This window comes from Microcaecilia unicolor, chromosome 2 (assembly GCF_901765095.1).
Source record: "Microcaecilia unicolor chromosome 2, aMicUni1.1, whole genome shotgun sequence".
Lineage (NCBI taxonomy): Eukaryota > Metazoa > Chordata > Amphibia > Gymnophiona > Siphonopidae > Microcaecilia > Microcaecilia unicolor.
In genome coordinates, this window is record NC_044032.1 from 598,031,117 (window position 1) to 598,044,192 (window position 13,076).

General features: G+C 41.2%; 1 protein-coding gene across 2 annotated transcripts in view; it reads right to left on the minus strand.

The window, feature by feature from the left end:
- KLHL2 (kelch like family member 2) overlaps positions 1–13,076 on the minus strand; it is a 240,173-nt gene that overhangs the window by 78,719 nt on the left and 148,378 nt on the right. For both annotated transcript variants that reach the window (XM_030191582.1, XM_030191581.1), the window contains exon 5: positions 8,124–8,286. In XM_030191582.1, the coding sequence (XP_030047442.1) occupies positions 8,124–8,286 (163 nt within the window). The remainder of the gene's footprint in view (positions 1–8,123; positions 8,287–13,076) is intronic.

Sequence of the window (13,076 nt, forward strand, 5' to 3'; positions counted from 1 at the left end):
CAGAAGATTGGAGGGTGGCCAACATAACGACACAAAGTTATTCAAAGTTGTTAAATTGCAAGAAGATTGTGAAAAATTACAGAAGGACCTTACAAGATCAGGAGACTGGGCATCTAAATGGCAGAGGATGTTTAATGTGAGCAAATGCAAAGTGATAAATGTGGGAAAGAGGAACCCAAATTATAGCTACGTAATGCAAGGTTCCACATTAGGAGTCACCGACCAAGAAAGGGATCTAGGTATCATCGATGATACGCTGAAACCCTCTGCTCAGTGTGTGGCGGCGGCTAAAAAAGCAAATAGAATGTTAGGTATTACTAGGAAAGGAATGGAAAACAAAAGTGAGAACATTATAATGCCTTTGTATCACTCCATGGTGTGACTGCACCTTCAATATCGTGCAATTCTGGTCACTGCATCTCAAAAAAGATATAGTGGAGTTTGAAAAGGTACAGAGAAGAGCAACGAAAATGATAAAGGGGATGTGATGACTTCCCTATGAGGAAAGGCTAAAGCGGCTAGGGCTCTTTAGCTTGGAGGAAAGGCAGCTGAGGGGAGATACGATAGAGGTGGAATGGGTAGATGTGAATCGCTTGTTTAATCTTTACAAAAATAATAAGACTAGGGGGCACTCAATTAAGCTACAAAGTAGTAAATTTATAACTAATCAGATCACATTTTTCTTCATTCAACGTGTAATTAACCTCTGGAATTCACTGCCAGAGAATGAAGTAAAAGCAGTTAGCTTAGCGGGGTTTAAAAAAAGGTTTGTATGGCTTCCTAATGGAAAAGTCCATAGACCATTATTAAAATGGACTTGGAGAAAATCCACTGCTTATTTCTAGGATAAGCAGCATAAACTGTCAGCATAAAATGTATTGTACTTTTTTGGGATCTTGCCTGGAAACAGGATGCTGGGCTTGATGGACCTTCAGACTGTCCCAGTATGGCAATTCTTATGTAACAACTGATTTCCCTCCCTCCCCAACCCCCAGAGGTCCCACCACACACCCCCACCGGTGTACCTATGTCCCTGGTGGTCTGTGGGCTCATTGGGGGCAGGAGCTAAGGCCACAATTCTAACAATGGAAGGCAATAACGTAAAATGTAAGAGGCAATGCACAAAGGAAAGTCTAAACTTCTAAAGCTCAAATCCCAGTGGAATACTACTAAACTCTCAATTGAAAAACAAGAAAACATAGTAACATAGTAGATGACGGCAGAAAAAGACCTGCATGGTCCATCCAGTCTGCCCAACGAAAAACCTATAAGTGTATACCTTACCTTGAATTTGTACCTGTCCTTTTCAGGGCACAGACCATATAAGTCTGCCCAGCAGTATTTCCCGCCTCCCAACCACCAGTCCCGCCTCCCATCACCGGCTCTGGTACAGACCGTATAAGTCTGCCCTCCCCTATCCTCGCCTCCCAACCACCACCCCCCTCTTTCCCCCAACTGCTCCGCCACCCAATTTCAGCTAAGCTTCTGAGGATCCATTCCTTCTGCACAGGATTCCTCTATGCATATCCCACGCATGTTTGAACTCCGTTACCGTTTTCATCTCCACCACCTCCCGCGGGAGGGCATTCCAAGCGTCCACCACCCTCTCCGTGAAGAAATACTTCCTGACATCTTTCCTGAGTCTGCCCCCCTTCAATCTCATTTCATGTCCTCTCGTTCTACCGCCTTCCCATCTCCGGAAAAGATTCGTTTGCGGATTAATACCTTTCAAATATTTGAACGTCTGTATCATATCACCCCTGTTTCTCCTATTCAGGTCAGCAAGCCTCTCTTCATACGTCTTGGAACGTAAATCCCATACCATCCTTGTAGCTTTTCTTTGCACCGCTTCCATTTTTTTTTAACATCCTTCGCAAGATGCGGCCTCCAAAACTGAACACAATACTCCAGGTGGGGCCTCACCAACGTCTTATACAGGGGCATTAAAACCTCCTTTCTTCTGCTGGTCACTCCTCTCTCTATACAGCCTAGCAATCTTCTAGCTACTGCCACCGCCTTGTCGCACTGTTTCGTCGCCTTCAGGTCCTCAGATACTATCACCCCAAGATCCCTCTCTCCGTCCGTGCCTATCAGACTCTCCCTGCCTAACATACACGTCTCCCTTGGATTTCTACTCCCCAAGTGCATCACTTTGCATTTCTTCGCATTGAATTTTAATTGCCAAATGTTAGACCATTCTTCTAGCTTCTTCAGATCTTTTTTCATGTTTTCCACACCCTCCGGGGTGTCCACTCTGTTGGAAATCTTGGTGTCATCGGCAAAAAGGCAAACCTTACCTTCTAACCCCTCGGCAATGTCGCTCACAAATATATTGAACAGAATCGGCCCCAGCACAGATCCCTGAGGCACTCCACTACTCACCTTTCCCTCCTCCGAGCGAACTCCATTCACCACCACCCTCTGGCGTCTGCCCGTCAACCAGTTCCTAATCCAGTTCATCACTTCGGGTCCTATCTTCAGGCCGTCTAGTTTATTTAAGAGCCTCCTGTGGGGAACCATGTCAAAAGCCTTGCTGAAATCTAAGTAGATGACGTCCACAGCACGTCCTTGATTCAATTCTCCCGTCACCCAGTCAAAGAATTCAATGAGATTCGTTTGGCACGATTTCCCTTTGGTGAAACCATGTTGTCTCGGATCTTGCAACTTATTGGCTTCCAGGAAATTCACTATCCTTTCCTTCAGCATGGCTTCCATTACTTTTCCAATAACCGAAGTGAGGCTTACCGGCCTGTAGTTTCCAGCTTCTTCCCTATCCCCACTTTTGTGAAGAGGAACCACCTCCGCCGTTCTCCAATCCCTCGGAACCTCTCCCGTCTCCAAGGATTTATTAAACAAGTCTTTAAGAGGACCCGCCAGAACCTCTCTGAGCTCCCTCAGTATTCTGGGGTGGATCCCGTCCGGCCCCATGGCTTTGTCCACCTTCAGCTTTCCAAGCTGTTGATACACACTCTCTTCCGTGAACGGCGCTCTATCCACCTCATTCTCAGGTGTACTTTTGCTAGTCCCTCTCGGTCCTTCCCCAGGGTTTTCTTCAGTGAAAACAGAACAAAAGTATCTATTTAGCAAATTGGCTTTTTCTTCATCATTTTCTACATAGCGTTTTGTTGTATCTTTTAGTCTCACAATTCCCTTTATAGTCTTTCTCCTTTCACTAATATACCTGAAGAAGTTTTTGACTCCCCTCCTTACATTTCTAGCCATTTGTTCTTCCGCTTGTGCCTTCGCCAGACGTACCTCTCTCTTGGCTTCTTTCAGTTTCATCCGGTATTCCTCCCTGTGTTCCTCCTCTTGAGATTTTCTATATTTTTGGAACGCTAACTCTTTAATCTTTATTTTCTCAGCCACTTGCTTTGAGAACCATATCGGTTTCCTTTTTCTCTTGCTTTTATTTACTCTCCTTACATAAAGGTCTGTGACCCTGTTTATTACTTCCTTTAGCCTGGACCACTGTCCTTCCACTTCTCGTATGTCCTCCCAGCCCATCAGCTCCTTCCTCAGGTATTCTCCCATTTTGTTAAAGTCAGCTCGCTTGAAATCGAGGACTTTGAGTTTAGAGTGGCTGCCGTCCACATGAGCCGACACATCAAAACAAACCGTTTGAGGTCACTGTTTCCCAGGTGCGCAGCCACTCGGACATTTGACACACTATCCCCATTCGTGAGCACCAGATCCAACATGGCTCCCTCCCTCGTGGGTTCGTTTACCATTTGTCTGAGCAGAGCACTTTGGAAAGCATTCACAATCTCTCTACTTCCTAAAAAGATTATAGCCTGGTATGTTTACATCCCATTCATGGGAACCATTGAGCCATGTCTCTGTGACTGCAACTATGTCCAAGTCAGACTCCAAAATCAGGGCTTGAAGGTCAGGAATTTTATTGCTTAGACTGCGAGCATTTGTGGTCATCGCTTTCCATGTACATTTCCTAGTGTGTGTTTTGGTTTTAGTGATTTGTGAGGGTGTTTTCTCTTTGGGTACCTTCTCATATTTTTGTTCCCCCTTCCTTGCTTTTTCTTCTTTTTCCGCTTCAGTTTTATTTTCAGGAACATCAGAGTGTTGTAGTGGAGCAAAAGAATTTTGTAGTGGCAACACTTGTGCGGGTGGATGCTTCTGTGTCACATGATGAAGTCTGCCCGAGCGTACTGTGAACCATCTGTTCTTATGTGGTTTTATTCTTTGAGGCAGTGGTGAGAAGTTATGATTCTGCACAGTCCTATAAGTTGCTTTAATTGCATCTAATTCTTGCATTACTTTACAGAGCTCTTGTTTTAAAGTAGATAGCTGAAGACAGATAGGACAAGCTTTAAGTCTCCAGAAGATTGGCCTTGAAAGTAAAGCATCACAATTATTGCAGAGAATAAAAGTCATCCTGATTGGTTGAAATGGGTATAAACAGGTGTACTATGTTGGAGTAATAGCCTGCAAGACTGCCTGTGTATGATTGGGTAAAGTTAATGAGAAAAGAATTAATCATTTGAACAAGCTAAAACAGATTTGAAAAAACAAAAATAAAAGGCAACTAAATGGCCTGAAAGGTCAAATTCTAACTATTTGCATCATCCTAAAGCCACTAGACAAAGATGACTGGTGTGTCACAACCGATTTTTATTCTACTGGATTTGGAATTTTTGAAATGTACAACACGATCTTCATCTGCAGCATTACCCTGTATTTTTTGCTTATTGACAATGATGTTTAGGTTGAAGCTATGCTATTTTCTGGAAACAGCTCTTTTACTGGGCTTAAAATCACCTATGCATTTTGTTTTACATTCACAAAACATGTTCAAGATTTTTTTTTTTCTTGGCTTCCTAGTTTTTCTCCTAGCAGATCACAGGGCACAGAGATGACAGCCACTTAGATCAGAGGAAAATGCACTACAATACTGTAAAGCTTGAATTCTAGTATAAATTATATGCAAATGTTCAAAAGAAAACCTTAGATTGCAAAGCAAAAGGATGCCTGCCCTGTGGTAAGCGATCATTGTAAAACAAAAATAGAATGTGATAAACTGTCCTGTTTATGTACAGTAATATCCTGCAGATGGCAGGCTTGCACATGATAGAACATATAGATGAAGGGAAGAGATCTAGAGTTTAGCTCCTGCCTTTTTTAGTTACATAAAAACATAGTAGATGACGGCAGATAAAGACTTGTACAAGGCCAGTTACATTCAGGTACAGTAGGTATTTTTTTCTGTCCCCAGAAGGCTTACAATCTAAGTCTATACCTGAGGCAATGGAGGGTTAAATGACTTTCTGACACTCAAAAGGACATGTTGATTTGAATCAGGCTAGTTGTCAGTCTGCTGCTCTAACCACTGGGCTACTCCTCCATTGAATTAAGGTTTGGTGATGTAGGCTACGTGGCTAAATTCTGTTGTAGGAAGTTATACTAACTTCAGTTAATCTGGAAAGTGATGGAGGAGTTGCCTAGTGGTTACAGCACTAGGCTAACTAACAGGGAAGCTGCTGCTCCTTGTGATCTTTGGCAAGTTACTTAGCCCTCCACTGCCTCAAGTACAAACAGGCTGGAGAAGGGCAGATGTGGATATAGGGGGAGCGCTAAATGTGGTACACTTAAATTTTAGCAAAGCTTTTGACACGATTCTGCGTAGGCAACTGATAAATAAACTGAGTACTCATGGTATGGGCCCTAAAGCAACTGACTGGGTTAGAAACTGGTTAAGTGGAAGGAGACAGAGGGTAGTGGCAAATAGAGCTTGCTCCGAGGGAAAGGATGTTAGTGGTGTGCAGCAGAGATTGGTCCTTGGCCAACTCTTATTAACATCTTTGTGAGCAATATTGCAGAAGAGCTGTCTGGTAAGCCAAACTCTGTAAAAAGGTAGACAACCCAGAGGGATCTTGTGAAACTGAAAGAATGGTCAGAAACTGGCAACAAAGATTCAATGCCAATAAACTGCAGGGTCATGCACTAGGGCTGTAAAAATCCAAGGGAGAATACAGTATAGGAAGTGAAGTACTTCTGTGTACGAAAGAAGAGCGGGGACTTGGGTTTATCGTATCTGATGACCTTAAGGATGGCAAATAGGCAGAAAAGAAGACAGTCAAAGCCATAAGGATGCTCGGATGCAAAGGGATAGGAAAAACCGGCAGGAAAAAATCTCTGGTGAGGCCCCATTTAGAATACTGTGTGCAATTCTGGAGGCCACACCTTCAAAAAGATGTAAACAGGATGGAGTTGGTCTAGGAGGGCAGCTACAAAAATGGTCTGTGGTCTCTGACATAAAGCCTATGTGGACAGACTTATAGACCGCAATATGTATACTCCAGAAGAAAGACAGGATAGAGGGGATATGATAGAGACATTTATCTCCGTGGTATTAATGAACAGGGGGTGAATCTATTTCAAATGAAGGAAAACAATGGAATGAGGGGGCATAAGATGAAGCTAAAAGGTTGTAGGCTCAGGAGTAGTCTAAGGAAATACTTTTTTACAGAAAGGGTTGTCCTCCCAGTGGAGGTGATGGAGACAAAGACTGTGTCTGAATTCAAAAAAGCATGGGACAAGCTTGTGGGTTCTCTTAGGACAGAGGCAATGCATCACTACTTACTTGATAATCTGTTTTCTGATTTAATTGATCATATCCAATATATTATACTTGTTTTTGTATGTAACCAATTGTTTATCTACTCTTGAATGGCGCCTGCCATGATGTAATATTGTAAGCCACATTGAGTCTGCAAATAGGTGGGAAAATGTGGGATACAAATGCAACAAACAAACAAACAAACAAATAGAGGATGCAGTGGATGGGCAGATGGGATGGACCATTTGTCTTATCTACCAACATGTTTCTAATATTCTTTTCCAAATTTCATCTTTTCTTTATATCATTGGCATTCCTTTCCTTTTCTGAGAATATTTTGATTGTAAAGTGCTTTGTTGGTACTACCTAAAGTTAGTATATTAAGACTAATACTTAAACCTATTCTCCCCAGAAACATGATTTACAGATTCAGAAAAGTAACACTGACCAATCCCTGATATTTCTAATCTGCACATTCGCTTTATTTGGGGATGGGAAGGAAGTGGAGAAGGGGGGTTCTGAGGGGTGGGTCTCTATAAATTAAGTGGGTGGAGCCCTGCAACTGTCAGCTACTATAAAGGAGTGGTTCAGGTCATTGAGAAGCAATTGGAGCTTGGAAACGGAAGAAGCACCTGGAATTGCAGTTACCCTAAAGTGGAATAATTGATGGAGAACTTTGCTATGGTGGGATAAACATACACAGTGATTGAGAGGATATCAAAAAGGCTTAAGATGAACTAGGTGTATGATCTATGCTCACTGAACCTGGAAGTTGATGCCTCTGCCATAACCCTGGAATCACTGCCAAGAATTCCAGAGAAGAGGGAAAATGCTAAAGCCTGGTAAACAGGTACAGGACCTGCTAAAAAACTAGAACATAAAATAAGTTTGCCACTAGGGGGGTGGGGTAAATAGTAGCCACTGTTTCTATTGTGCTAACGAAGGTAGCTGGTAAAAGTAGTATACTTTTGAACTTTGCTTCTGAATTGGAATTATAGTCTACTATGAACTGACAAAACTCTTTATATAATAGCCTTTTAGGCTGAAACTTTTAACAAGGATCACTAGAACTTTCTACGGAGAAGCACAGGCAACCATCTTGTGGAAGTGGTATTTACACTGTGGAAAAAGACTTGAGCCATGACAAATTGTGACGAGTGAGCCTCTGTGGAAGGTAGCCTGAATGAGGAGCTTCAAGGACTAACTGTGACACTCCAAACTTGAAATTTAATTTCTAAAATGAAACACACTTCAAAGACAAATGTCCAAGGAACTTATTTTGTCATACCATCAAATAAAACAGGTTGCCCAATATGGTAGCAATAAATAACCTTGATAAATTACTAGAAACAAGTAACACCCAGCAATTAAAGCTAACAAATCAACCTATATCCAATCAAAGCCCACCCCAAAGAATTTAATGCTCCATTCATTAAACAGACACCAGATAATTCTTGTGGTCTCAGTAAAATATATGGACACACATATGGGCTTCCTTGAGAAATGTGAAACTACAAAGTAACAGAAGCAAAGCACACACAGTTATACTTGCCTGCATATGTGTTTGCCTGGTTAAGCAGTTCTGTGCATGCATGCATGTCAGCAAAAGCACGAATGCCTAAGCAGTTGGAAGGATGAAGCTGGGATTCCAAAAATTCACAACAAGTCTTCTTAACATCCTGTAACTGCAAGAGACTAGCTGCCGGTAGAAGTACCTGCAACACACAAAATCAGAAAAAACACATCCAGATTATACTGCATATATTTTGCCAAACTGACAGCCCTGTGGCTATGCCTGTCCTTCCTCAAAGAACAAACTTTGCAGTGACTTCCAAGTTTCTTGCACCAACAGACACATTTGGTCTCTACAGAGGATCAGGAGACGTAACAGACAGCAGTAGAGAACATCCTGGCTGCTATAGCCTTAAGGAAAGGGAAAAACTGTAAGACAATATGCACAGAAACAAGCATTAACAAAAATGATACAGGTGGTAACCTTTTATGGAACAAATACATTTCTGACTTGGGAAGGGAATGTGACTCATGAAAGCTTATTGGAAATGTATGAAGTTAACCTTTTCACTGGACTATGACTTACAACCTTTGCTGACATCTTTCATATCCAAGTGAAACAGCAACCATGCTAATTTTATTTAATAGAATATATAGTAACCATTTCATTCACTGCCCAAAGAGATATCGTCAGCGAAGCATTTGACTAGGCATGAGATGATGTCTTGTCTGATCACTGGCACAGCTAAACTAGAAATATTTGACACGTATTGGTTCTAAGGTACAAGCTGTAATCTATTAGAACAGTAAGTAAGCAAAGAGTAACAGAGAAACTCCTCTAACAACTTCTCCCCTTTACCCCTCAATGCTTGTTGAGTATAATATATCAATAAGAATTAAAAAAATATAAACCACAATAGCACTGCAGTCAGCACTGACTTCAAACACTGTGCAGCATTTTAATTTATGCCCAGATATTCACTACCAAGCCATACCTGGATAGAGGCACTGAATATCCCGGTATAAGACAGACAATTCAAGTTATCTGGGTACTGCCGATATACGGCACTGGTGTCCAGATAACTTAGCTGTCCTAACTTATCCAGACAGTTATCCAGGTATTGCTACTGTATATTGGCAGTACCCAGATAACTTATAGGTCCACTTTGGCTCTACCTCAGATAATGCCAGGGGTGCCATTAAAGACTTTCAGTGAAACACGACTGTAAAACAGTGGCTGCGCCGGTGAGCGGCACTTCTCCGGGTAGGTGCCACTTGCACCCCTACTTTTTAACAAGCAGTAAAAGAGACATATTCATAGCACATAAGAGATGATAATTATTAAAGTTATCCAGGTTATTATATGTTTCGCACTAAACTGCTTAGCAGTAACACAGAACAGTTAAGCAAAGAATTTTGGTTTCAGTTTCGGCACCTGCCCGCGCTGGTTCCAATCTCAAAATGGGTGCTGGTACCTTCAGTAGGAGTCTCGCGAGGCTGCCACGGAAAGTCTCAGCAGCCACTGTGATGGAGCAGGGGCACAGGGCAGGAACAAGTGGGGTTCATTCCTAGTTCCTACCCCAAAGAGGCTAGTAGACCACAAGGGCTTCCTAAAGAGGGCAGCCCAGGGACAGCCTACGAGGGGTCAGGCAGGATAGGGAGATGGCGGGGAATGATCATGGGAGGGGCGGAGTGAGGCAGGCCATTGCCAGGGGTGGGCTTGGGAGGAAGGATTTTTGGTCAGTTGTTGTGTGGGGGGGGGGAGGGGTGGTGGTTTTGGTTTCTGCCAAAACTGAGCAAGCAATTTTGGTCACAAATTCAGTTTCAGCAGATACCAAAGATACTGGGATCAACCAGGTTCTAGTTTATTACTCGTACTAAATGATTAAATTATACTTGGCTAAACCAAAGCGCTGAATTTGGTTCAATGGATTACAGTGCTTTCTTCCAAAGCAGCAAAAATATTTCTGGTGAAGCAAAAATATATGAAGAGACCACCAACCTGAAAGGTATCAAAATGTCGAGAAAAGGTGGCATCTTAAAAACAAAAGTTAAGTTTTTATATTTGCCCAACAATTCCAAGTGTCAGGTATATTCAAAACAATCCCTCTGGGTTAAAATTTAGAAACTGAATGGCAGGTTTTTTTTTGTAAATGGTTTATATGGTTGGAAGTTTTAACACGAGCCCCCTCTTTTTTTAAGCACAGATTTATTATATTTTGAATGAGAATTGATAAGGCTTTAGCGCAGAGTTATGATGTATGTTATTTTTGGCATGGATTGATAACATATGGTATATTTTTTGGCACATATATGCCGGTATTTGTTTGTCGTGCTGAAGTTTTTGGCATGAATTAGCGACGAGTTTGGCATGCATTGTGAACAGTGGTATATTGTTTAGTGCACATACATCAGTGCCGAAGTTTGGTGCGCCTTTTGGGTTATAAATTGAGCACGCATATGCCGTCATTTTTTGCTCCCTTGATGTTCTGCCATAGTGTTCTCTTTGAGGTGAGTAGTGCTGTCTCATGACACTAAGTTTTAATTTGATTTTAATTATGTGTGCTTTATTTTAATTTTTTGTGGATTGTGGTGAATGGTTTATATTATTTTTGTTTTATTTTACTTTAAAGCTCCCTGATGAAGCCCGTCGAAGGTGAAACCATCGGAGCAGGAACAACTATGGTGGATTGATTGTATAAGCAGTTTTCAATGGTTTTGCGAGTCTTTTTCATGTACTACCATGTTTGATGGTTGGAATGGATTGCGTATTATGGTGGGAGAGTCTGTGACCTTAGAATTGTTGGGGAAATAAAAAAAAAAAAAACTTGATTAATCTTTTCTATTTCTGTTTATTTGTGATGACACCACCTTTTGCTTGACATTAGAGTCCTTTCTTCCATTAGAGTGTCTAGCTTGTTTTGTCTGGATTACTACAAGCTGGGGAAATGCTGTGATCATATGAGCAAATGGTCAAAACAACTGATTTATGAATTTCCTGATTCTAGCACACTGAGCGTATTTCATCAGAATCAATGGGATACTCTACCTTTGAATATGAATTACAAATGGCATTCAGACATTTATACCCCACATTATCCCAAGCAATTAGAGTTCAACGCGGCTTACAGTAGAAAAACATATCAAACATACAGTAATTCATATACTACGTTCAGTATGGAAGTACAGAGTAAGTTGTGAATGAAGTTTATAAACTATAAAATACTTAACAGGTAGAAGGATGTAGGTACAGAATAATACATAGTTTAACCGAGTTAAATTAGATCTGAAATGCATTATCCATTGATAGGAACGTTTTTTGTTTTTTTTTTTAAACGAATGATTTCAGAAATTTGCAAAATATGAAGTAATTTTGTTGAAGTCTTACTGTGACCTAGGTGGGCTTCTCCATAGATGCATTGTTATTCTGCACTTCAGGGGAGGGTCGCACAATTTCATTTGGTCAAGATTATGGTGTCAGAGCCACAAAAAGATCAATAAGCACTGGCTATACTGTTGTGTGGCACAATGGGGTAAAATATTTATTGGGATTAACTGCCTTTATGAAGAGATTCACCAAAGGTGATATACAGCAGTTTAACATAAAACTTATAATTTTGATAACAGCACAATAGTAAAATGAACAAATGCAAGCATAAATACAGTCAATGCCCTAAACTTGGAAGCAGCAAATTGAAACCTAGTAATAGGACTAATATGAAACAGTATCAAAGTAGACCAGTATTTGAGTCTACTGTCCATAAGGAGCAGCAGAGTTCAGGCATAAAAGAGAGGGAACAAAAACTGGTTATCACATATTTTTTGCAGTAGCTGTTATACCAAAACTAATACACTGCATAAGAAGATATGAGCAACCATACTATGTCAGACTGATCTAGCCCAATATCCTGCTTCCAACAGTGACCAATCCAGGTCACAAGTATGTGGCACAATCCCAAACAGTAGAAAGATCCATGCTACCAATCCAAGAGACAGCAGCGGCTCCCCCCCCCCCACCCCATGTCTATCTCAATAGCAGACTATAGACTTTTCCTCCAGGAACTTGTCCAAATCTTTTTTAAACCCAGATATGCTGTTGCCACATCTTCTGGCAATGAGTTCCAGAGCTTAACTATTCATTGAATGAAAAAATATTTTCTCCTATCCATTTTAAAAATATTACCATGTAACTTCATTGAGAATCCCCTAGTCTTTGTACTTTTTGAAAAAGTAAAAAAAAAAAAAAAAAAATCAATTCACTTTTACCTGTTCTACACCACTTAGCGATAATTCTCCATGCAGAAATGCCACAACAGGATCCACTATTGAGGAAAACAGACACTTCAATCAGGCTTGGTGTTGGCTGCTATCTTTCACCAGCTTGGTACCATTGGCCCCTGAGGCAGCCCCAGAAGGGCAAAACTTGGCCAAGTCAGGCACAGTTTGTTTACCCCTCCAGTGCGGTTGCTTATTTAACAAATTGTTTTTTTGGACTGCTTCAGTTTGTTTCAGTCTGCTCACCTTTCTGTCGGTCTAGCTTTTGCAGACTGATTTTCTGTTTTCTGGGACCATGCAGAAAGTGACATGGAACTGTACACAGTGGTGCTTGTACTACACCCTCTTTCTCTGAAGAAACAGGAGGGAAAGACTAATGGAGGAAGAGTAAAAGAAGGATGATGGAGGAGAGTTAAGGATAACACAATAAGCCCTAAATATTGCTGTTAGGAGAACACTATTCTATCTTACAATTCTGCAAACATGCCTTGATCACAGTAAAATTTACCACATGCTCCTTAAAGAATGCATTATCAAAACCGATACATGAACCCTACAGGATGGAAAATGAAAACACAGAAGATTTAGCTCACTTCCATTCAGAAATTATTCTTAAAAAGAGAAAAAGCAGACATGCCAGGATGCAGCTGACATGCCACTAGATTAAAAGGTCCATTTTAGATAGAGCTCATAAAGAGATTCAGATCCCAGGTCGGGA